This window comes from Aquarana catesbeiana, linkage group LG03, assembly GCF_042186555.1.
Source record: "Aquarana catesbeiana isolate 2022-GZ linkage group LG03, ASM4218655v1, whole genome shotgun sequence".
NCBI classification, from domain to species: Eukaryota; Metazoa; Chordata; class Amphibia; order Anura; family Ranidae; genus Aquarana; species Aquarana catesbeiana.
In genome coordinates this window covers 587,488,834-587,515,246 of record NC_133326.1, presented here as the reverse complement: position 1 = coordinate 587,515,246, position 26,413 = coordinate 587,488,834, and the positions used below count along the sequence as shown (strand labels likewise).

The window sequence follows — 26,413 nt, the reverse complement described above, 5'->3', positions numbered from 1 at the left end:
CATGTTTGGCTCCATGATACAGACTCCATGTCTTAGTTTACATCCATAAAATACCTCAGCTGCAACTTTACCAAGTCTGGCAAAGCTTACAGGAAGAAGAAAAATTTGGTAACTGGATCACAGTGCACTTAGACAATAAGGAGTACAATAATCTTAGTGGGTGTTAACACCGGGAGGCGGAGACTCAGTCAGGTGAAAGCTGTGATTGGCAGTCCATCCCGCTAGCTCGTGCCAGGTTGGCCAGTGTGCTGGGAACATGCAGAGCCTCAGATAACCCCATAGACTCATAAGTGCAGTGGCTGGGAGTCAAGGCCCGCCTGCCCTGCCGCCACATATATCTGTTACAGCAGCCAGAAGAGGTTAATAAAAGTGTACCTAGCACCAGATACTGTATATTTTCATGTTAAAAACACGCACATTAAATAATGTGTAGATACATTTCCAAGTATCGAATTTTCTCGGCATATAACATGCACAGGCGTATAACACGCACCTTCAATTTAGGAGGGAAGTTTCAGGAAAAAAACTTACATTTTAAATAAAGAACTTTGACGCAAAATAAGGGTCAGTGCCCATCAATGCAGCCTCACCATTGCCCATCTGCAGCCTGATCAATGTCCATCTGCAGCCTTACAATTGCCCATCAATGCAGCCTCACAATTGTCCATCATTGCAGCTTGATCAATGCCCATCTGCAGCCTCACCATTGCCCATCAATGCAGCCTGATCAATGCCCATCTGCAGCCTCACCTCAGATGCTGCCTCGGAGGGGACAGGGAGGGGGGCGGGACGAGCACCGTCAGATTACATACAGCAAGAATCTCCTGTTTACTTGGCGGCCTCTTTAATACGAAGTCACGCTTCCTGGACCGGCTTCTATGATAGACAGAACAGTGGTCCAATGCGGCTCAGGAGACGGGACTTCCTATTACAGAGGCCACTGAGTAAACAGGAGATTCTTGCTATATGTAATCTGAGAGCTCTCGTCCCGCCCCCTCCCCGGCAGCCCAAATTGCAGTATTGGCGTATAATACGTGCACACTATTTGCACCCGATTTTCAGGGTGAAAAAGTGCATGTTATACACCAATAAATACAGTATTTATTATCTCTTATACAGATCACAGTACTCCCACTGACAATGCCTTTATCTGCTTTTCTTTTTAGAAGAACTGAGCCAATTTTGTTCAGGCATCATACAAGGTCAGCATCTACTTTTTAGCGATAAGATGCTGGCTCAGAGATAACACAAATTAATAAAATATCTTTGCAGTTCTTGGCTGTGTTCACACATGTGATCTGTTACAATGTTCTAGTCTGAACAGTGGAGAAGAGGAGACTGAGGAAATGCTTACTCCTGCCTGCAGACTGATGACCTTAAAATGAAACTGGACTTCTGTTTAAAAGACATTGCTGGCAGGCAATTTTTTATTGCTCCCATGAGTGTACACGGAAGGGATTATATCTTTACAGGCTGGCCAATCAAGATGGCCAAAGATGACAAACAACAAAAAAAAAAAAAAATAGTGGAGATGTTAGTAGCAGCGATGAGAGAAACTGCAGGAACTGCAGTGTTTTGGAAAGTCTGTGGCAATTAAAGGTTAAAGTGTTACTAAACCCACAACAGTAAAATCAGTCTGTATATGCAGAATAGCATGATCGTTATACTCACTGTGGAACTTAAGGGGGTTAATCCTCTGCATTGTGTAAAAAGGCTCTTAGATCCTGTATGCACAGATCCTTCCCTCCTGCATGGTCTATGTGGGGAAGGCCAGCTAACACACAGGCTGGGTAGCCGATCTGCACATGCTCAGTAGTGTCTTTTATCCTGGAGAGAACATTTCCTTGTTCTCAGAGCTAGTCACATGATATTGACAACACACATGTGGGCGCGTATACAGGCTGAAGTGAAAATCTCCTCCTACCTGAGCACACAGCTCTGGACAAACTCTGCAGGTTATCATGTGACCGTGGTATACAGATCAGCCAAAGAGGTAGTACAGTGGCAGTATTTTAATGTAAAAAGAAGATTTATAAGCTGTAGGCACTGTGGGTGGACAGATGAACTATTTTCATATTACTGGGTTTAATAACACTTTAAAGGGGTTGTAAACCCTCATGTTTTTTCACCTTAATGCATCCTATGCATTAAGGAGAAAACTTCAGACAGTGACCCCCAGTGTTTTACTCCCCCGAGCCCTTCGATCCCTCGGTGGAGACTCGCTGTACCTCTCTGCCCGGGGTTCTCGGCTCTTGATTGGATAGATTAATAGCAGCGCAGCCATTGGCTCCTGCTGCTGTCAATCAAATCCAATGACGCGGGCGCCGAGACATGCATTCTGCCTCTATGGACGCAAATGCTGGACTCGGGAGCGCGCCCGCAAGGTAACCCCAGGGAGCGCTTCTCCTAGGGGGTTATACGATGCGGGGAGGAGCTGACAGGGCCGCCGGGGGACCCCAGAAGAGGATGATCGGGGCCACTCTGTGCAAAACAAACTGCACAGTGGAGGTAAGTATGACATGTTTGTGATTTAAAAAAAAAAGAGCCTTTACAATCACTTTAAGTTCACTTTAAAAAAACAAAAACAAAAAAAAAAAAAACTTACTTTTTTTGCGGGTTAAAAAAAAAGTGCATTTATTTTGTTTTTTTCTTAGGCATCTGCAGAGCCTTGCATCTACGATCAGCAGATCACAGGTGCAATGTCAGACTCCTGCAGACGCTCAGTACTACTGTCTGCCCGTACCTCCCATACAGACAGTTACTGAAGTGCAGGAAGAGAAGTGAATTATGAGGTCACTCATCAACCTCCTCACAACTGATTGAGAACTACAAGCCGTCTGCTGCGGTGGAGATGGGACTTGTAGTTCATTCATTCACAGATCTGTCTGAATGAATGACGCGGCTGTGTGGGCAGAGCCCCGCACAGCCACTCTGTTTTTAAATTAAGAAAGCGGGTGAGGGGAGAGGATCTCCGTCTGCTGTCACACGGGGGGTAAGCAGGGCTGCTGCATTAGTAACCGGTTATATATTACACCCAAAATACAGATGCAATGTGTTACTAAAGGTGAACTTATCCCTTAAGCTTGCCATAATGTGCATACTTGCCCACTATGGCAAAAACCTTGGCTACCAGCAGCAGAGTTTAATTCCACTTTAAGTTACCTAACTGGAGCTCAAAACATATCAGTATAAGTTTGTAGTCTCACCGGCACCCGAAAGTTGTCTGAAGTAAGGTAGTGATTCCTACACAGAAGAAAATGGTCCCAATGAGTTGACTGGTTGCCCACTGGTCAAAGCCAACACACATGGCTTCTGCGAGGAGGAACGGCACAGCCACTGTCCCACTGAAGCATGTCAGGTAGTGCTGCAAGAAATAAAAATTCTCCATTGGTTTACAGGTTGATTTTGTGCATAACAATACATACTTTACAAGTGATAAAAAAAACATTATAGGCATGCATGTGTGAAAACACTTGTAAGTCTGTAATATAATGTTAAATTTATAACATTATAATTTATATTATGTGCAATTAATTAAATCACAACTCCAGCAACATTTCTTACGTCTTGTACATGGGGGTTAGAAACACAAATACAACAATTTGTATTACTGTCATGAGATTTACTCTCACCTGCTGTCCTGGTGACATATCATTATTTATATATATATATATATATATATAGGATATCTTTCTTGAGAGAAACAAAGACAGCAACAAAAGAGCATTTAATTAGCAGGGGTTTAAAATGTGTCAGGTTTTCATTGCTCTGTGACATCCCCACAATCATTTCTTGTCCGGGTGTCACCACAATAGAAAAAAGGGGGAAAGCTCCCCAATAAGGACACATGTCGCAATAAAAACTTGGCAGAAGTTTGGAAACTTAACTAAAAAGAATATGCCCCAGGCTTGGTGATCAATGGGACTAAAAAAAATTACACCTGTGGTCAGTTGGAGTAAGAATAGTGCTCCATCATTGGCATTAGGGGGAGGAATAGTGTCCCATCATTGGTATTAGTAGCAGGAATAGTGCCCTCTGGTTGGTATTAGTGGGAGGAATAGTGCCCTATGATTGGTATTAGTGGGAGGAATAGTGCCCCATCATTTGGGTCAGTGCTAAGAATAGTGCCCTATCATTGGTTATAGTGGGAGGGATAGTGTCCCTTTGTTGGTGCCCCATTGTTGGCATTAATGGAAGGAATAGTGCCCCACCACTGGTCTTAATGGGGAGAATAGTACCACATTGCCGTCGTCAGTGGAGGGAATAGTTTGCCATCATTGTATCAGTAGGAAGAATAGTGCCCCATAGTTGGTGTTAGTGGAAGTAGCAGTGCCCTATCGTTGGTGTCAGTAGGAAGAATAGTGACCCATCATTGGTGTCAGTAGGAAAGTGCAAGGAAGGAGGATAATGAAATTCTATAAGATGTACTTTCATTTCTGGTATAAAGGCTGCTTTAAAATGTTAAACAATATTTGCGTTTGTAAAAGCAAAAAAATAAAATCGCCATGTCCTATAAAAATCTATGAGAAAATCTTATCAACAGAGGGCTTCCAGATAATTTTAAACGCAGCTATAGAGGCAATTACTGTGTAGGTTCGTTTTTCATATGAGTCATCTCCTAATACCTAATCAACATTAACAATTCAATTAAACTAATCGCATTGCTTTGCTTCCACTTCTTTCTTATAAAAATTTATAGTATCCCTCAGCTTGCTGCTTTGCAACATGGTCCACATTTATTTAGAAAGCAGCCACGTCCTTTTAATTACCATCCCTAAGTAGAATTGATCTCACGTTGGTGAACACTGATGTAGAGAACTATTTCCCTGGAAAATATCTGTAAATCCTTTACTTCCAGGAAAGGGGGCTATGGCTTCGGCATTCTATGACATTGCACAACACAGCCAGCCCAGGGACAAAAGTGATTTGAGGACAATGAAAGCTAAACTGGTTAAGTCACTCATACTAAACCTGAAAACACCAATACCATGGATGGACAATCTTTCCACTGGGGCGATCGTATTCTGACAGTCGGCACTGCCAGCTGTCACAACATCCAAAGAGTGCCTGCAAATGACTGGACATACGTTCCACCATACTTTCCACCTGCCACCCACCAGGGCTGGACTGGGACTCAGTGCTAAGACACATAGATCTGTGCAGATCAACACAGTTTACACCACAATGTTGTGCATTTTCATGCAGCACAAGTCGCTTACCATGCGGCGTCGCAACATGCTGCAGTTATCCACTGAATGAACTTGAAATGTAAATTTGTAACACTTCAATAAAGTTTTAAAAATGCAATGTACTGCCCCCTACACTAGACTGTAGCATTTTAGTGTACAGGATGGTGTGAAGGAGACCAAACTGAGCCACTGTCATCACTGCTGGATACTGCAGATAACTCAATGGTTGCTCCATAGCTGCAACTTGGGTATTGAGAAAGTTTGGTTAACGCTGAGTTCCACCAAAAAGGGAAGCTCCACTTGTCTACACCCTCCACTGCCACATTTGGCACCTTTAGGGGGGGGAGCGGCTTTGACGGGTACCCGCTGCGACTTTCGACTCAGATCACCGTGGCGATCTACGAGCATGTTCCCCCGCAGCTTTCTGGAACACACACAGATCCCAGAAGACTGCCGACCCAATCACAAAGTACAGCAGGAAACCGGCAGTGAAGCCAGAAGGCTTCACTGCCGTTTTCCCTCACTTACAATGCCGGCGCCTGCACCCCAACTCGATTGAAAGCTCCGGTGTGGACATCGCTGGATCCCTGGACAGGTAAGTGTCCTTATACAGTATTAAAAGTCAGCAGTTACAGATACTGTAACTGCTGACTTTTCTTTTTTTTTTAGGAGACTGGAGCTCCTCTTTAAGGTTTTATTACCTAAAAGAGAAGTATGTTTTTTTTTTCATTTACCCATTATACTTACCTAGGTGGATGCAGCATTGGACCGATGCTGCATCTGTCCCCCGTCGTCTCTGCATTGAGAACCGAGCGATTGAACATCGCAAATGGCTCGGTTCTTCCAGCTCCCCGAGCAGGGAGCTGCTGCCTGTCAATCAGCAGCTTTCCTCTCTGCTCCTCCACGCTCTGAGCGTGGAGGGGCGGGGAGTGGCCACCTCAGTCTCTCAGCGGCTCGCTGAGACGGGTGTCAGTCCAGGCACCTGGCGGATCCAGACTTTATTGTCGGGATAACGCGGTGCCTGGACTGATTCCATTGACGTCAGCAGAGAGCGGACTTCAGCCTGCTCTCTGCTGAAAACGCCCCCTAGCATTTTTGGCTGTGGCCAGCTTAAGGAAGGGCAGATGAATTCCAGGAAGTAAATGCTACATAAATCATCTGCCCTTCCTTAAGCTGGCCACAGCCAAAAATGCTAGGGGGCGTTTTCAGCAGAGAGCAGGCTGAAGCTGAGGCATGCAAGCAAGAGAGGGTGTGCTTAGCTGAGAAAGCCCCTCCTCTCTTCCTGGAGACTCCTGGGAACTATGACATAATTTGCCTTGGCATGGAAACCGGGAAGTAATTGAAGAAAATGTAGAAAAAAAAGTTTTAAACATGGTTACTGACAGTGAATCTGCATTGCTGGACAATGTGACTTATGACACACTATATTACCAAAAGTATTGGGACACCTGCCTTACACGCACATGAACTTTAATGGCATCCCAGTCTTAGTCCATAGGGTTCAATATTAAGTTGGCCCAACCTTTGCAGCTATAACAGCTTCAACTCTTCTGGGAAGGCTGTCCACAAGGTTTAGGAGTGTGTCTACGGGAATGTTTGACCATTCTTCCAGAAGTGCATTTGTGAGGTCAGGCACTTATGTGGGCAAGAAGGCCTGGTCGCAATCTCTGCTCTAATTCATCCCAAAGGCGTTCTTTCGGGGTGAGGTCAGGACTCTGTGCAGGCCAGTCAAGTTCCTCCACCCCAAACTCCATTAGAGAATCTTAGTGAGCAAACAGCATCATGAAGGCCAAGGAACACACCAGACAGGCCAGACAGGTCAGGGCTAAAGTTGTGAAGAAGTTTAAAGCAGGGTTTGGTGGGGCGTGGCCAAGACCGGCATGTGAGAGGACGCACTTCTCACAGCTCCTGCCTGATCCGTTCATTGATCCTTCCCCGGCATCCCTGATCCTGCTTTCTTCGGCCCCCCAGCTGCCTACCGAGTCCCAGTACCCCCCGGACCCACCACCGGCCCTCTGCACAAGAGGGAAAACCCGCCGAGGCTGACATGCCAGCACAAGCAGACTGGGAAATGGACACAGTTAGCACTCCTAACCTCTTCATGGAGGATGAAGCTCGCCCCCCCCCCCCCCCCCAGAAGATACATCAGAGACTCTGGAGCAACCAACATTAGCTGAAATTCTGAAAGCAGTTCATATGTGCACAGCTGCAGTCAATTTCATGAAAGATCAGTTGGGGGGCATTAGAGAAGAGATGTAATTTCTCAGATAATACCTGCAAAAGGTCAGGGAAAGAGCCACAGCAGTGGAAAGCAGAGTGAGTGACATAGAAGACAGACTACCTCCACTTGCTCAAGAAGCCAGAGCAGCACACCGCATGGCCCAAGACACATATAATAGAGCTGAGGACACTGAAAATCGTTTACGCAGGAATAACGTTCGCATTGTGGGGCTCCCCGAAAAATCCGAGGGTAAAGACCCCACTACCTTCATGGAAAATTGGTTTATTGAGATCTTTGGCCGTGATGCATTTTCCCCCTTGTTCGCAGTGGAGAGAGCCCACAGGGTCCCAGGCCAGCTTCCCTACCAGGTCACTGCTGGCCAAGCTACTACACTACCGGGACAGGGAAGCTGTATTACGTTGTGCACGTGAGAAGGCGAATATTAAGTTCAATGGCATCAGAATGTCCTTCTATCCTGACTTCTCCGCGGAGGTGCAGAGAAGTAGAGCAAATTTCGGGGAGGTCAAGAAACGTCTGAGAGCCCTGCAATTACCATACGCTATGCTCTACCCGGCTAAACTGCGTGTGATGGCAGACGGGCATGCTCAGTTTATTGAGTCAGCTAGAGAAGCAGTTATGTGGTTGGATCACAATGAACAAGCCCTGCGACACCATCGGGCGGATGCAGAGGGTGACTGACCCTGACATGCAGTCAAGGATACCAAGTAAATCAGCCGGTCAGGATGCTGCAATTTTCATATGGCTAGGTTGTTGCCCATACCTGTCTTCTTCATTGCCATCCTTCAACATATTTGGCTCTTCTTTCCCTTGTTTGATTGCCGGGGACATATTTCATTTTTAGAAATGCTGGGAAAGAGAACTGTGACTTTCTTTTTGTCTATACATCTCTTTGTTTCGTTGGCAATGCGAGAACAATCAGTTGGCCTATCTTTAGGCTGTGTTGCCAGGCAAGGCTTTGCCCGGTTGGCGAAGTTGTTTTGGATGTTCCTACTATTTTGCTCCATACTGGCGGGCACTAATGTCAGCGAGGTGTGCCCGACATGGTATTACCCTACTACAATGGATCTAAAGTTTGATGGCACCGTTGTGCCTTGTTGTCGTTCACAGTGTACATTATCCTACAGTCCAGAGACTTACCTTGTTTTGCTTACTTGCCACCTAGACAATTCAACAGCCCAGTGCATCCCTATTTTTCATTGCCCCCATGGACTTACCATACAGATGAATATTGAAAGCCCCAGCTCGGTGATGTCTTTGCTTCTACAATGGCGGGATCTTCGTCTTTAATTTATTGGAATGTTAGGGGCATGAACTCCCCCCTTAAACGTACAATGATATTTACTTGTCTAAAAAAGTTTTATCCTGCTATTTTATGCCTACAGGAAACACACTTGACTGTGAAGACTAATGCCCCGTACACACAGTCGGATTTTCCGACGGAAAATGTGTGATAGGACCTTGTTGTCGGAAATTCCGACCGTGTGTAGGCTCCATCACACATTTTCCATCGGATTTTCCGACACACAAAGTTTGAGAGCAGGCTATAAAATTTTCCGACAACAAAATCCGTTGTTGGAAATTCCGATCGTGTGTACACAAATCCGATGGACAAAGTGCCACGCATGCTCAGAATAAATAAAGAGATGAAAGCTATTGGCCACTGCCCCGTTTATAGTTCCGACGTACGTGTTTTACGTCACCGCGTTTAGAACGATCGGCTTTTCCGACAGCTTTGTGTGACCGTGTGTATGCAAGACAAGTTTGAGCCAACATCCGTCGGAAAAAATCCTAGGATTTTGTTGTCGGAATGTCCGAACAAAGTCCAACCATGTGTACGGGGCATAAGAGTTGCCTGAAATATGCATGGATAGGATGGGCCTATCACTCCACTCGCACCTCCTTTTCTCGGGGTGTGAGTGTAGTGATACACAGATCCCTGGACTATCAGGAATATACATCTAAAATAGATTCAGAGGGGAGGTTTGTGTTTTTACACTGTCGCATTGGTACTTTGCAATGTATTTTGGCCTGTGTTTATATACCTCCTCCATTTGATGCCCGGGTGCTTCGGCTTCTCCTGGAGTTTTTGAAGGGGAAACCGAACCTCCCTATGCTACTTGTGGGGGACTTTAATAGTTGGCTGGACCCCGGTTTGGACAAGCATCCACCTCCGGGTCTACAGGTTCCATGCAGGGTAACACCTCTCGCTAGGCTATTACAGGAGTTGGGATGGTTAGACTTATGGAGACACAGAAACCCTGCAATTAAACAATTCTCCTGCTTTTCAAAAACCCACAGGTCACTATCCAGGATAGATTTAGCTGTAGGGAACTCGGCTATGCTCCCCTCGGTTTCTGACATCTCTTACAAACCCAGATGTGTATCGGATCACTCCTATATGGTAATAAACCTTATTGTGACACAGGCTTCTATACTCTCAAAAAGCACCCTGGAAATTTAATGCCTTTTGGCTTCAGCTGTTTACATCCCCCGAGGAACTAGAGGGGAGCATCCAGAATTTTTTTAAGCACCAGCCTAACTCAGCCGCTGTTCTGGCCGAGTGGGAGACATTTAAATCCTATTTAAGACGGTTGCTAAGCAATGAGGTTACCAAGGTTAAAAAGCATTCTGAAGCTCTTAGAGAAGCTCTGGAGGTACAGGTCCATTCCCTAGAGGTGGAATACGTGCAGGATCCCACTGATTCCGCTAGGGGGGCTTGGCAGGCGGCTCAATCAGCTTATGAGCACCTCCTGGCCTCGACGGCGGAAAAGAAGAGGTTTTTTTCCAAAACAGCTTTTTTTGAGGAGGGGGAAACAACAGGTCGTCTTTTGGCTAGAATTGCTAATTCAGAACAGAAATCTCCAGTTATTGGAACCATAAAAACCACTGGGGGGCAGTTGGTACACTCTCCTGATTTAATACTAAAAACACTAGCAGAGTTTTATGAAGCATTGTATCACCCGGCCTCGGTGCATAGCTCTGAAGAATTGTATAGTTATTTGGATGAAATTGCTTTCCCGCAACTTTCAACTTCTCAATGTAAGGAGTTAGATTCTCCATTATCCCTGGAGGAGCTGCAGGTTGCGGTGGCAGCGTTTCCTAATTGTAAAGCTCCTGGAGGGATGGTATCCCCATGGAGATTTACAAACGCTACTCTGAGGTATTGCTACCCAAATTGTTGGAAGTGTTTAATGCAGTTAGGGTACAGAATTTCCTTCCACCTTCTATGTCTCAAGCCCATATTGTGTTGATTTTAAAACAGGGGAAGGACCCAGTAGATCCGGCCTCGTTTAGGCCGATATTGTTACTTCAGTCGGATATTAAAATACTGGCAAAAATACTAGCCCTTAGGTTAAACAAGGTAATCACTTCAGTCATACACCCGGACCAGGCGGGATTTATGCCCAATAAGTCCACAGCGATAAACCTAAGAAGGCTATTCCTTAACATGCAATCCCATGCTGATAATAAGGGTAACAGGGCTCTTCTGTCATTACATACTATGAAAGCCTTTGACAGCGTGGAATGGCCTGATCTTTGGGAGGTACTGAAGCGATTTGGCTTTGGTGACGTATACATTGCCTGGGTGCCCTTGTTGTATCACTGCCCTCAAGCAGTGATTAGAGAGGCTGGCAGACTGTCACTTTCATTTACCTTAGGCCGGGGCACGCGGCAGGGGTGCCCTTTGTCCCCCCTGCTGTTTGCCCTGGCAATAGAACCACTGGCGTTAAAGATTAGAGATCATGGGGATATCACAGGCTTCTGCTATGGAGATAGACAGGAGAAGGTGATCCTCTATGCCGATGTTACAATGATTCTGTTGGGGGACATGGAGCAATCCCTGAGGAACTTGATGGAAACAGTGATTCGTTTTGGGGAATTCTCAGGCATGAAAATACATTGGACTAAATCTGCCCTGATGCCCCTAGATGAGGTCAAATTACAACATGGAGAGCGAGTGGGGGATATCCCGGTTGCCGCCTCCTTTAAATATCTGGGGATATGGGCGTCACCCTGAATCAGGGACTACGATCAACTAAATATTTCCCCGCTACTGGCCAGATTTCGCCTGCGGGTCAAAACGTGGAATACCTTGTGTATGTCAGTTGCGGGCAGAGTGAATCTAATTAAAATGATTCTGATGCCCCAATTGCTATACATGCTACATAATTCCCCAGTAGTGATCCCACTGAAGACCTTCAGGATAGTTAATGCTATATTCCGTGAACTAATTTGGAAAAATAGACCCCCCAGGATAAAGTTAGAGCATTTGCAACGCCCTAAAGATGATGGTGGCCTTGCACTCCCGAATCCATGGTTGTACTATCTGGCATCACAACTGCAACACTTGATAGGCACCATGGTTCCGGAGGGAGACTCAGCAGACAGATCCCCTAGTGCTTCCGAACGTATCATGCTCCATACCGTGGGTGGGAAATCAATTCCAACGGCTCTGGAGGCATCGGCCTTTGGTAAACCCCAAAAATGCTTCCCCACATATAGCCTAATACAGAAAATATGGAACAAAGTCAGTTATCTACAAGGGGCAACAGGCTTCAATGAGTTCAGCCCTATCTGGGCAAATGAGTCCTACCCTGAGTTGGCCACATTGCAGCATGCAGAAAGGTGGAAGAGACATGGCATTTTTTACTTGATTCAAGTTACTAGTAATGGGAAATTATTGTCTTGTGAAACCTTGAGAGAGAAATAGGGGTTACCACAACAAATGCAATTCTACTACATGCAACTCAGACATGCTTTCATAGCCCAGTCAAAGACCTCTGAGTGGCATATGGGCTCTACTCCCATTATTTCTCAACTTAAGACTGCGGAGATATCTAAAGGATTCATCTCCCAGTGTTATTACACACTACTGAGCAAGTACCTCTTAAAACACCCTCTTACAGTTAAAAGAAAATGGGAAGCGGACATAGGACCCCTGGATGAGGATCAGTGGGAGGAGGCCCTACAATCAGTTGCTATTTGTTCCTTGAATGTGACACAAAGGTTGACACAATTATATACACTTCTGAGAGTATATTACACGCCTCATAGATTGCATGCCATGGGACTGATACTCACTCCTTTGTGCACTAGATGTAAAAGGGACCATGGTGAGTTGATACACATGCTCTGGCGTTGCCCCAAACTGCATGTATACTGGAGGGGGGTGATAGATGTCCTTTCTGCAGTGTTTCGGGTGCAGATTCCTCTGGACCCTAGACAATGCATTCTGAATTTGCTGGACGAGTTGGAGTGGGAACCACACACCAGAGAAGCTCTTACTAGGGCCCTCTTTGTGGCTCACAAGTTGTTAATGTTGCATTGGAAGTCTGAATCACCCCCATCGGTTAAGGAATGGATTACTGCAGTGAGTAACATGTTACGAATGGAGAAAATTATATACCAACATAGAGGTTGTGCCATTAAATTTGAAAAACTGTGGGAGCCATGGCTGGGAACCCCGGGATTGGCCCCGGAGGACCTAGTCATGGATAGACTCTTGCGACTTAACGTAGGCTGAAAGGATTGCACACTGCGATATTCTGTTAAATTAAGTTGGGTGGGGTGGGCTGCTATAGAGGATTAGTCCGGGAGCTTAGTGGTATTTGGTTATAGAAGTAATAGATTTCGTGAGGGTGGTCTTATCTGAATGGTATAAAATTGCAAAATAAATGACAAACAGTATAGATGAGGCATGGCCCTCAGGGAACTTGTAAAGGTATATGTTTGTTATAAATGCCTGGAATGTAGATCTTTGGACTGTATACATATAAATTTTCAATAAAAGTTTTCTGGAAAAAAAAAAAAAAAAAGCAGGGTTAGGTTAAAAAAAAAGATCCCAAGCTCTGAACATCTCACAGAGCACTGTTCAATCCATCATCCGAAAATGGAAAGAATATGGCACAACTGCAAACCTACCAAGACATGGCCGTCCACCTAAATGGACAGGCCGGGCAAGGAGAACATTAATCAGAGAAGCAGCCAAGAGGTCCATGGTAGCTTTGGAGGAGCTGCAGAGATCCACAGCTCAGGTGGGAGAATCAGTCTACAGGACAACTATTAGTTGTGCCCTTCACAAATCTGGCCTTTATGGAAGAGTGGCAAGAAGAAAACCATAAGACGTCCTATTGCAGTTTGCGAGAAGCCATGTGACACAGCACACATGTGGAAGAAGGTGCTCTGGTCAAATGAGACCAAAGTTTAACCTTTCGGTCTAAAAGCAAAACACTACTTGTGGCAAAAAATTGCACATCACCCTGAACACACCATCCCCACCGTGAAACATGGCGGTGGCAGCATCATGTTGTGGGGATGCTTTTCTTCAGCAGGGGCAGGGAAGCTGGTCAGAGTTGATGGGAAGATGGATGCAAAAGTCTCGAGACTGGGGTGGAGATTCACCTTCCAGCAGGACAATGACCCTAAACATATAGTCAGAGCTACAATGGAATGGTTTAGATCAAAGATGTGTTAGAATTGGCCAGTCAGAGTCCAGGCCTAAATCCAATTGAGAATCTGCGGCAAGACTTAAAAATTGCTGTTCACAGACGCTCTCCATCCAATCTGACAGAGCTTGAAGTATTTTGCAAAGAAGAATGGGCAAAAATTTCACTCTCTAGATGTGCAAAGCTGGTAGAGACATCCCCAAAAAGACCTGCAGCTGTAATTGCAGCAAAAGGTGGTTCTACAAAGTATTGACTCAGGGGGGTTGAATACAAATGCACACCACACTTTTCAAATATTTATTTGTAAAAAATATTGAAAACCATTTATCATTTTCCTTCCACTTCACAACTATGTGCTACTTTGTGTTGGTCTATCACATAAAATCCCCAAAAAATAATTTTACGCATATGATTGTAACAAGACAACAGGTGGAAAATTTTAAGGCGTATAAATACTTTTTCAGGGCACTGTAATATACAATAGGCTATGCACACTTATGGAGCAGGGAAGGATTAGACACCTGTCAAGTTTTTGCTTGTGTCTGTAAGCCCCGTTATGGAGATTCATCCTCCCTATTTGTCCTGGTGAGAGCTATGACCAAAAATGAAAGGAAAAGAAAATCCAACGTTTTGAGTGATCACCAGAAGAGGAACAGAGGGGAAATTTCCCAATGGGAACACTAGCTCTGGTGACTACTAGGGATCATCACACACACTGTTGTGGCTATAGGACAGGAAGTGAAAGGTTAATCTCCCCACTGGGAAACAGATGGCAAAAAAAAAAAATTCTAACCCTCCCTTACTCTATCCTAAATGAAGAAAACATTGCCATCAGTTCCACTTTAAGCAAATCTGTTACTTATATTGCTTGTATTACAAAAAAATATATAATACTGTATTAATGAACACAGTTAAATTCATTTGTGTCTTTTATATCCAGCTTTAATTACTAAACTGCAGATCAAGTGCTCCTTGTGGGGAGGAGGTTTTAGCCACAACCAGATCTGGATTTCCCATACTGTAAATATTTCAATAAAATATGAACCAAACTGAAAAATGACAGTTGCTTGCTTGGCTTAGTGCAGTCAATTCAGTTAATAAATGATCACTGATTGTCCTCAATTAGTTACAAGCCCATATAAGATCAAGGCAGAGCAGAACAACTTTATGAGAGGATGTAGATGTAGTCACAACTGACATTCCGGGGTAAACAGTGATTACATTGTATGGGAGAACAGCGGAAAAGAACAGCGAAGCACAAATGCCACCTTCTATGAATGAAAGGGCATCCAGTTCTCGCTTCTTATCAGCATTCTAACACACAGCAAAGTTTAATATAACGTCATTCTTCACATAACTATTACCCCACTTCACCCAGAAACCAAATACAAAAATAAAATAAACCCGACTTTAACAGCATCAATCTGATAAACAGATTTTAGCCGGGACTGATGCATCGAATATAGTGTGCTTTCAGAATCAGAGGAGCTCTGGGTGTAGAGAAGTGGACTTCACTTTTACCAAAGGTTAGGGATGCACAAGTACAAGTAACAATACTTTTTTTTTTAGTACTCGCCGATACCAATTACCGATACCTACCGCAACCGTTTTGTTTTCACTTCAGCTGTCAGCAACGGTACAAAGCACTGAAATGTTTACAAACGAAATTGATTTTTTTTTTTTTATTATTTTGCACTTTTTCAATGTGAAATGTGTAAATATATGTAAATATGTGTAAAAATATTCACTAACAAAGCAAACAAAAAAAAAGTTTTCATTGTTTATAAAATAGATGTGAAAAAAAAAAAGCAAGAAAATAATAATTAAATGGAGGAGACTAGGGAATTAAGGCTGACTAGAGTAAATTAAGGATTAATAAGGGGTTAAACCGTTGAATATTTGTTCATCCTTTTGATCTGCAGATGAAGAAACAGAAAGATACAAAAAGAAACAATGTTTCTTTTTATTTCAGTGTTTCAGTGGCTGAGCAATGTTGTTAATAAACATTGGCTGCTTTTTTTGACAGCTCCAATTACCAGACTTCTTTAACACTTCAGCTGTCAACAGGGGAGACCCACTGACAGCTCAAAGAACCGAGCCTGAAAGTATCGGTTTCAGGTATCGTTGCATTTGCGCGAGTACCGATACTTGTGCAATTACTCGGTATCGACAAGATACCGACACTAGTATCGGTGCAACCCTACTAAAGGTTGTTACAGACATCTCATGGTCCATCTGTAGGAGGACCTATAAGCTTTATAGAAGTAGATCCAAAACTAAACCTGGCTTCTTAGTAGTGTACAGAGCAGGGAATGCTTAGAACGTCCAGAAGGATTGTTTTTGTCTGTCTGTATCCCGTTGGGGAGATTTCCATTGATTTCTTGTCCCAGCGGCACAACAGGAAGCGAGAAAAAAAAATCTCTACAAAGTGAAGGAAAATCCTGACTTTTTGAAATGTTTTATAAGTGTATTTTTACCATCAGATCAGTAGTTTCAGTCCTGAATGTTGCTATAGAAAGGTCAGAATTTTATTGGGAACAGCTTCTATGTCATATATTCCCAGAATTAGAAAAGATCAGTTGGGCATTTTTTTGTTCACCTCCATCTTCAAAAGAAAAGTGGATGAAGGAACCCCAACCCCCCCCTCCCCACCAGGACATTGTATTCTTACAACGGCTCCGATTAATGTAAAAATGCGGCTGCAGCCACTGATCAATGTTTTCCAACATTTCGGAAGATCTGCTGAACTGAATTTCAATCAGTCTATGCCCAGCTTTAAGGATGAGCTCAGGCGTGTTCGCAAACAGCACGTGCAGAGCACGCCAGGAAGTTGGCACTGCGGAGCACTAATCACAAGCAGTGAGACATTGTCCCGATGTGTGGCTGCAGAGATCGGGAAATGTCTCACGGCCTGTGATTAGCGCTTCCCAGTGCCAACTTCTTGGCAGGCTCCGCACGTGCTGTTTATGAACACGCCTGAGCTCATCCTTACCCAGCTTGAGGCTCTGTTCACACCTGAGCAGAGTTAACTTTCAGGTGTTTTTATTTGAGTGTTTTTACAAGAATTTTATAAGTGTATTCCAAGCATTTTAAAACTTTTGTTTAGCCAATAGAAGTCACTAGGGGGAGGAGAAGGGGAGAAAATTAGGGGTGGAGAGCTGCTGTTTGAGCAGAAAACGTGCGACAAAACACTCAAGTCAGGCATTTCTATTGAAGTCTATGGGGCCAAAAATGCTTGTATTCTGCCAAAAAGAATAGCTCATATACTATTTTGAGCGACAGGCATTTTGCTTCAGGTGACAGAACGCTCATATGTGAACAGGTGCCATTGAAATGAATGGGATTTGGCTTGTTGAGCATATTAGAGCTAAAAGCTTCAAGCAGAAAATCACTCTGGTGTAAACAAGGCCTTAAAGATTACTTGATCTGTATCAAAAAATCATAATCAGTGGTTTTAGGGATGATTCACACCACAAAGCTGTGTGCTGTAATGCAGATAAAAACATTGCAGTCTGTACTTTATCTGATAAGAACATGCACTGTGCAGAGCGGTGCTGCATTTGTGGTGGTGTGTTGGGTACCATTCACAATGAATTACACCATATCGCAGCAACGCAAGCACAATGCATTGTCACACATTACTGCAGCACAATGGTGTGAATGTGACCTTAAGCTGGTCATATATGGATCGAAATTTGGCCAGTTCAGCAGAGACCAGCCAAATTTCAAACCATGTGTGGAATGTTAAAACAATTCTGCTCAACCAGTGGCCGTCAGTGTATTCTGATAGCAGAGGAGTCCCACAATCATACAATGGCACAGCAGGGAGGATTCCGCCATCCACCTCGCTTGTGTGGATTGGGGAGTCCATTCATTTTTTCCCATCAGCCTATTGGCTGATCAAAAAGAAAAAGAAGTAATCTGGTCAGCCTTAGATGAAATCCTAAAGTTATAGTCTGGGTGTTCTTCAGTCCTGAATCTGGAATCTTGCTTTTTCCATAAAGGGTAACATTAGCATTTTGAAATTGAGGAGGTAATTCTGGTTTGGAAAATATATACTTAAAGTGGTTGTAAAGGCTGAAGGTTTTCATTCTATGCATGAAGGTAAAAAAAAACCTTCAGTGTGCAGCTGCCCCGCTGCTGTCAATCACAGCCAGTGAGGCGGGAGCAGGGGGACGGAGCTGAGCCACGCTATCTTTGTCTTATGGACGCAGAGAGCCGGTGTTCTGACAAAATGACAAACCCGGCAGAATATTGAGCCACGTCACTTCCTGTGACGTGGAATCAGCTGTTGCTGAAAACCATACGTACTGCGCATGCGCACCGCATCATCGAGTCATCGCTGACATCAGGACACTGCATATCAAATACTTCAACTGATGCCCATCTTGCTACACCCCACACTCGGCAGTACTAAACCTGCAGTCAGAAGGTGGCAGCGGACATCTTTTTACACACACCCAACTCTTGCATTTCACAATTATTTTTAACAGTAAACTCTGCTTATATAGTGCAAAACAGTATTTGCAAGTACCTGATACTATTTAGATATTGAATTTTGAAAGCAGCAGCAATCCTGCAGATCTGACAGGTTTGCTAATCTGACATAACACCGCTGCTTTTAAAATTCAACATGAAAATAGTAATACGGATTTGTAAATACAGTATTTAACTACATAAGCTTAGTTTAGTGCTAAAAATAAGTGTGAAATGCAAGAGTTGGATGGGTGCAAAAAGATGTCCAATGGCGCCTTTGGACTGCAGGTTTAGTACGGCCGAGTGCGGGGTGTAGCAAGATGGCCGTCGGTTGAAGAGTTTGACATGCAGTATCCTGACGTCAGCGATAACAACGCGCTGAGCATGCGCAAATGATGCGGTGCGCATGCGCAGCGCGTGTGCTTTTCAGCAACAGCCGATTCCACGTCACAGGAAGTGACGTGGTTCGATATTCTGCCGGGTTTGTCATAACACCGGCTTGGGGGCGAGCACGCACAAGTGTCCTCACAGCAAACGGCTTGCTATAGGGGCACTCGGCAAGGGGGAGGGGCCCAGAGCACCAGCGGGGGAACCAGAAAGAGGAGGATCGGGGCTGCTCTGTGCAAAACCTCTGCACAGAGCAGGTAGTTATGACATGTTTGTTATTTATTTTTTTTAATAAAAAAAATTTCCTTTACAGTCACTTTCATTTTCTGTCCTCGTCATCAAAGTCCATAATTAGTGTAAGCCTTTTTCCCGTGTACATCTAGGTATAGAAAAAAATGCCTCATTTTGGTATTCAAACTACTGATACCCACAATAGAATAATTACTAACAGTTCAGTGTTTGAGAGGCCAAGGAAATGAGCAGAACACTTATAAATGAAGCCTCTTTTAGGTTACAAAATGATTCCAAACGTAAGAAATGATGAATGTGCCACTGAAATAAACCTGCAGGTAAAAAATGACTAAGATGATGCAAAGTAAATAAAGTCCGGCAAGGTCTGCGGTACACAAATAGCTGTAAGGTCCCATGTGAAATGTTGCCTGGTAAGGCGTGATTTATACAGGGATAGATACAGACTAAACCCTGATATAATCCAAGCTGACTAACTCACTTCTCCTAGGGGGGTATGACCATAGCGTCAGCCATGGAGATTTATCTCAGTCCTCACTTATCTTAAGAGACAACCTTGTCACTAATGATTCCATTGATAGCTCGGCTTCCGTCGGGGGAGTTGGCAGTGTCAGTTTCTGAAATACTCGCCATAAATTCCAACACTTCCTAATGTTCTCCTGAGTCCATTGCATATATCTTCACAGCAATCAAGGAAAGCGGCACTTCAAATAGAGCAGGTTAGTATATTATCCAGTTGTAATTGGGCTGGCACATACAAATGGTCATTTCTCAGGCTCATCTTTGATATTCACAGTTAGGGACAGACCAGCAGTGAGCAGGCTTCAATCCTAGATGAGACAGCAGATTTCTAATGAGAAGACTCCGCTAAATTACCTAAATAAGGTGAGTTGATGCAAACGAAACCCTAAAAGATGATCATAGGACTGCTGTTAAATCGGAATGAATGGACCAGTCCGTGTATTGCTATATTGTGTCTCATATGTTTCAGATTAAAGTAGAACTATAGGAAAAACTTTTTTTTTGCATTTCAGATAAAGTAATGGAGGGTTATAACCCCTGTCAGGTATAACATAGGATGACACCTATAAAGAGTCTGATAAGGCTGCACACCCCGAGACAAATATTTGCAAAAAAGAATGAAGGTTCCCCATGGGGATTTTTTGCAGCAAATTTAAAGCAGAAAAAGTTTTATATAAAAAAATAGGTTTTATTAACAAAATACTCTGGACATAGATTAGACAGTACAAAGGTTTAAAACATGAGCTCCGGTTTACATGATACGAGACACGATAGATTGGATAACAAATCAGACAATTAGTAATGTATTATGGGAGGTATGCATCTGACGATGCTACCTGTAATATTGACCATGGTTATGCTATCCGATGTTGGAAAAAACCCCAATGCATTTGAACCTTGATGGGTCATGGTCTTCCTCAGGGAGTCCTTATATTTCCTCTATACCACGTGAACTAGTTTTTCCGGAGACTTCTTTAAAAAAGCATAAAAGAAAGCAGAAGATTCCCCCACTTATGATCCTGGATTCTGCTGAAAAGTCGTCCCTGCCTGCACCCTCAATGGGGAGGCAAAACCGAACCGTGAGGCTTGCAAGTGGTCACAGATACAAAGTGCCCCCCACGCACGCAGCCGGAGGGAGGAAAAGGGGAGAAACAGGGCACCTCAATTCTATATTGGAATCGTTGGACCGCTGTAGCATCCAAGAGGGAATGCACAGTGTCTAATTATCAGAATCAAAGGACATATACATGAAAGCCCCAGCAGCTTTGCGTGTTGCCATGTCAGGGATCAGCTGAAATGCATTGGGGTTTTTTTCCAACATCGGATAGAATAACCATGCTCAATATTACAGGTAGCATCGTCGGATGCATACCTCCCATAATACATTACTAATTGTCTGATTTGTTATCCAATCTATCGTGTCTCGTATCATGTAAACTGGAGCTCATGTTTTAAACCTTTGTACTGTCTAATCTATGTCCAGAGTATTTTGTTAATAACCCCTGTCAGGTTTTTTCTTTATTTCTTTTTTTTTGCCATTTGAGCCCCATCGGGGAGATTTCCCTTCACTTCCTGTCCCAAAAACCAAAACATGAAGTGAGGAAATCTCTGCAAATTAACCACTTAAGGACCGCCCACTGTACATATACTGCGGTAGGGCGGCCTTTTAGCGCAAAATCATGTAACTGTATGTGATTCTCTTCTTCAGCTCTGGGGCACACCGCTGGAGCCCCGCTCCCCCTGTGATTGGACACAGCGGGAGCCAATCAGCGGACGCAATGTCCGCCGGGAACCTGGCGATCATTCATAGAGAAGCAGAACGGCGGCCTGCCTATGTAAACAAGGCAGATCGCTGTTCTGCCAGAACGCAAAATGGAGGTCTCACGTTTCTGCTAAGCAGAAACATGGATCTCTGTTTTCATTTAGTCAAAGCACTCCCCTACAGTTAGAAAGCACACACAGGGAACAAATTTAACCCACCTGATGTTAAACTCTTCCCAGCCAGTGTCATTTATACAGTGATAGTGCTTTTTATTTTAGCACTGATCACTGTATTTGTGTCACTGGTCCCCAAAAAAGTGTTACGAACCTTTATTCATTGGTGTTGGGCGTTCACACAGGAGCATTTGATGTGAAGTTTATGTGAAGTTGCTGTGGATTTTGCTCGTTTTAAAGAGATTTATGTGAGTTCAATGATTGAAGTGTACACAGTGGTTATTAAATTTGGTTTTACGTTATTACACTATTAGTGCATTTTTATTTACATGTGGATTGAACCTGGTATACACGGGTGGATGTTGGATCACTCGTTTAAACCCACTTACGAGGTTTAGCGCGCTTTTCTTGCCAAAACACGAGAGTGTGAGGCATTGATATTCGGTGAGTTTTGAGTCTGATGGGAGAGGAATCACTGGCACGTGTGGTGTGGTGGATAATCTAAGAAGATTGCACAGCATTCACGGTGTTCATCATATATGGACTTTTTGCACTTTATACTAGCACTTTGAATATTGACACAGGGTGATTTTATATGATTACATCATAAGTATTCATGACATAGGTTGTACAAACGGACGTTTATTTCATCACTATTCAAGTGTCATTTTTTTTATATTAATTTTCTTTATCACTATTGCAAGTTAATATATGTTTTATAGAATTTATGTTTTAAAGTGGCAGCTTGGGGAGTTGGTTACATATACATAACCATTCACTTATTTTGCACTTTAGCGCAGTGGTGGTGACCCAAGGGTAGCACGGTTTTCTTGGTATCATCTTTTTTCTAAACTTAATGTAATGTTAATGTAATTGTAAAAGATGGCCCAACATTGTCACTCTCAGAAAACCAATACAGAACAATGATGTGTAGCCAACAATGGAGCAAGTGCATAGAGACAGAAAGTGTCTGAAAGAGTTACGATACATGGTGCTTTACCAAATCAAATTTAGAACAGAGGAACTCTTGAAATAATTGTCTGGGCTTGGAGAATCCCTGCCAAACTTACCTAATTGGGATCAGAGGGAAGAACGTCCCTTACATTGGTGACCAGTGGGAAAAATGCTACCCTACAGTGATCAGCCTGTCACCCTTACAGACTGCTCAAAAGAGCATTGGATTCATGCTGCTAGCTCTGACAAGTGAAACTGGACCAGTGGCAGTTGGTGCTTAATATTTTGGGGGGGCCACAAACTACCAACTCCAGAGAGTTGGGAGACGAACGGGGGCGATTCTCCGGCCAGGCAGAAATGTGCCAGATGCCTTACCGTTATGGTGGCATGGGGAAAGGAAGAGCCGGGGCCACTCTGACCGATTCTCCCGGCATTGTCTGCAGCATACAGGGAGACATTCTCCTCCCAGCCGAACAGGTACAGGAAAGTGTGTCCTGAGACACGATTGACCAGGGAGTCCTAAGACTTCCTGGCCAATTGGGGCTTCCTGATTGGCCCGGGAGGAGGATGAGGAAGACAATAGCGAATATTAATTCACTATCATCACGCAAGTGGGTGGGTTTGGGGTGCAGTGCTCTGTGTCCCGAGCCCACCCTTTTTTGAAGTAAATTAGAGCCTCGCGCTCTAATCATGCGCTTCAAAAAAAAACCCCATATTGGGATCCATTCGTCCAGCGCCCCGTATGTAGATTAGGTGAAACAAGAAAAGCCGCTCCATGTGAGTGAGTCTCTGCTTAATCCCCACACACACTAGTCAGGTTCTAGCCCAGCTCACATGCTGTGCAACATAAGAAAATGATTCCGCACGGCTGCACTTTCAAAGATCCTTTTATTGAAGCTTCATGTGACAAGTGGTTGACAGGTGGAGCAGGGGACAAAAAGGTAGATGTGTTTCGCGCAAATGTTAGCACTTAGTCATTACCTGGCAATAACTAAGCGCTAACATTTGCACGAAACGCATCTACCTTTTTGTCCCCTGCTCCATCTGTCAACCACTTGTCTTATAAAGCTTCAATAAAAGAATTTTTGGAAGTGCATCCATCCGGAATCATTTATGTAGATTAGGTGGCCATATGCATGGATTTGGGGGGGGGGGTGCTCCTGTGCCCTGCATGAGCGGCCGCCACTGCACTGGACCCAAAATTTTCAGGCACCATCAGGTGAAAGGTCAGTTGGCCACAGATCAGGGAACCTCCTAGCAACCTCTGGAGGGACCCAAGGGCTCCACAAAACCCTGGTTGAGAATAGCTGGTTTAGATAAGCCAAGTAAAACATTTTAATCATAGTACATACATAGTTTACATTTTAAAGCTGGCTATACACAGCTTGAATTTCAGTATTTTCCTGCTGAACAGCCAGAAATTCGAGCCATAGCTGAACTTGTCGATATCACTTGGCTCAATAAAATTATTGGTTGAACAGTTACTGCATCCTATTCAGACAGCTGCAGCTTCATGGCTTTGAGAATACAATAGACATCACTAGACATTCCTCTATTCATGGTGTTTATTGTGGATGAGGAAAGAGAAATCCATGCTTGTATGGCTAGCTTAAGGCTGTTCAGATATAGAGTACATGTAGGCAAGCAATACAAACCAGTTCATACATGGTCACATTTCCCACAAGGCCACACTGAAAATTTCTCTTTTTAGAGGCAACCAACATACACAAAACTACAGTTTTAGGCTACGTTTCCACTATTGCAACCCCAAAGTCGCGCAATTTAGCGTAAGACCTTGATGAGACTGAGTGCAACTCTGATACAACTTTATAGTCTCTGGATCAAAGTTGCATCAAAAGTCGCATCAAAGTAGTGCAGGAACCTTTTCAAAGTCGCTGCAACTTTAAGTCGGATAGATGGGAACCGGTGCCACTGAAATCAATGGGCTGTGACTTGTGATGTGACTTTATGTGTCCAAAGTCACATGACAAGTCGCACTAGTGGAAATGAAGCCTAAAAGTTAATTAATTCTTTATTATTGCCTTTAGCCATTAAAAAATATTTCATTAAAAAGTCTGGTTTGTATGGTTTCAAATATCGTACATATTACAGCCACAATGCCTAGGGTAAACATAGACCATATACAGCATGATAGTGCATGTAGAGTGTCAGAATACCACTGGGAATACCACTTTCTGTACTGTACATGCACTATCATGTTGTATATGGTCTATGTTCGCCCTAGGCATTTTGGCTGTAAGATATACTATATTTGAAACCATACAAACCAGAATGTTTTTATGAAATATGTTTTAATAGCTAAGGGCAATAATAAAAATGTCCACAGACCCCCATCAGCCATAGACACTGAAATGACTCATGTTCCTAGATTGTAAGCTTTAACGAGCAGGGCCCTCTGATTCCTCCTGTATTGAATTGTATTGTAATTGTACTGTCTGCCCTAATGTTGTAAAGCGCTGCGTAAACTGTCGGCGCTATATAAATCCTGTATAATAATAATAATGTGAGACTTGTGTCAGGCATAGCGTGCTGGAACAGTTGTCTCTGCTGTAGACTTGTCTGGTGTTAGTTTGTTCCAAGGTATGTGACAGTCTGCCTTCTCTCCAATCTCTCAATGCTTCTAAAAGGTGCAGCCTAATGCCTTCAGCATCTCTATCATGCATAATGATTGTCCTTATCAGACTATCATGCTGACCAGTGAGCTAACTGGAATATTTACAACCCAGCTGCTTCTCTGTTCTGTTTGGAGCTTGTAAATACTGCCCAGCATGGAGCAGACAGTCAGGCTACTTGCAGCTATAAGAGGCCTGTTTTTGGGGGGAAGACACTGAGCAAATGGAATGCAGTTACATTACAGTATTTATGTGAATTAAAGCCACAGGGTGGCCGGTCTCATTTTTTGAATATCAAAGCCAACATACCTGCAAGCCCAGGAAGATGCAGAGATACCAAGGGGGTACATCCTCCACTGTATATATCATGTCCATCCGCTGACGGTCGAAGCTACTTGTGCTGTCCAGCGTCTCTGCCAGCGAGCTCTATATTAAATAAAGAGACCATCAATGAATAAACCATATACGCCTTTAGGATTCATGCACACTGTATGCTATTGACACTTTTTTCTCTTACAGTTTAGAAGCAGCAAAAACGTGGTAAAAAGTGAGTTTTTTGCATGGGCGTTCCCGCGTCTGGCATTAATACATTCTACTGGCCAGAATTCTGGACACTAGAATGCATTAACGTTGGAACACGCCTAGCGTTAATGCGGGCTTAGGCACTTTTCAGTGTTTTTTTATACTAAAAAGCTCCTCTCCCGAACACACAAGTGATTATTTTTTTTCTTCCCTCTGAACGCTCCTGCCTCTAAACTCCTGTGTGTGCATGGACACATAGGCCAACATAGAGGGGCATTTAGACTGGCAGAAAAGAAAAACCTCAAAAGGCATGTAAAAGCAGCATTTCTGAGCTCAAGCATGCATGAGTCAGCTATTTCAGTTGATAAGTTTCTTTTTTTATCCTGAACTAGAAACATACTGACAAGTGAAGAATATTTCAAGATAGATATTTTTCTAAATTGTTACAAAACATGCAGTACTCAATTATAACCTGTAGGTGTCACCTACAACAACACAGCAAAATCAGGAGTCAAAATGAGCTTTATAGCAATTAAAGCATCATTTTGCCAAGTGCTTCACATCTTAGATGATCATAATAAACAAAAGCACCCAAATAAAATTTTGATATGCTGAATTACCAAAATAAAAATAATCCAGATCCAATCTAGGCTTAAAAAAAACAAAAAAAAACCTTTTTTTTTTTTTTTTTTTTTAAAAGGTTTCGTTTTCTCAGGAGTTTAATAGTAACTCCTAAAACAATCAAACACAAAGGGTCATTAAATTTTACAATACAAACAGGGAGCCTTATACACCTAAGAATCGTTAAACAACTGCTCCAGCTTCTGTCAAAGAAACAGTTTCTTGGGTAACAATGTA

General features: G+C 43.5%; 1 protein-coding gene across 4 annotated transcripts in view; it reads right to left on the bottom strand.

Moving 5' to 3' along the window:
- SLC23A2 (solute carrier family 23 member 2) overlaps positions 1-26,413 on the bottom strand; it is a 308,554-nt gene that overhangs the window by 87,874 nt on the left and 194,267 nt on the right. For all 4 annotated transcript variants that reach the window (XR_012242995.1, XM_073622040.1, XM_073622042.1 and 1 more), the window contains 2 exons: positions 25,343-25,459; positions 3,207-3,364 (listed from right to left, as the gene is read on the bottom strand). Coding sequence is in view for 3 of the 4 variants with exons in the window: in XM_073622040.1 (XP_073478141.1) it covers positions 3,207-3,364; positions 25,343-25,459 (275 nt within the window). In the remaining variant the exon portion in view is untranslated. The remainder of the gene's footprint in view (positions 1-3,206; positions 3,365-25,342; positions 25,460-26,413) is intronic.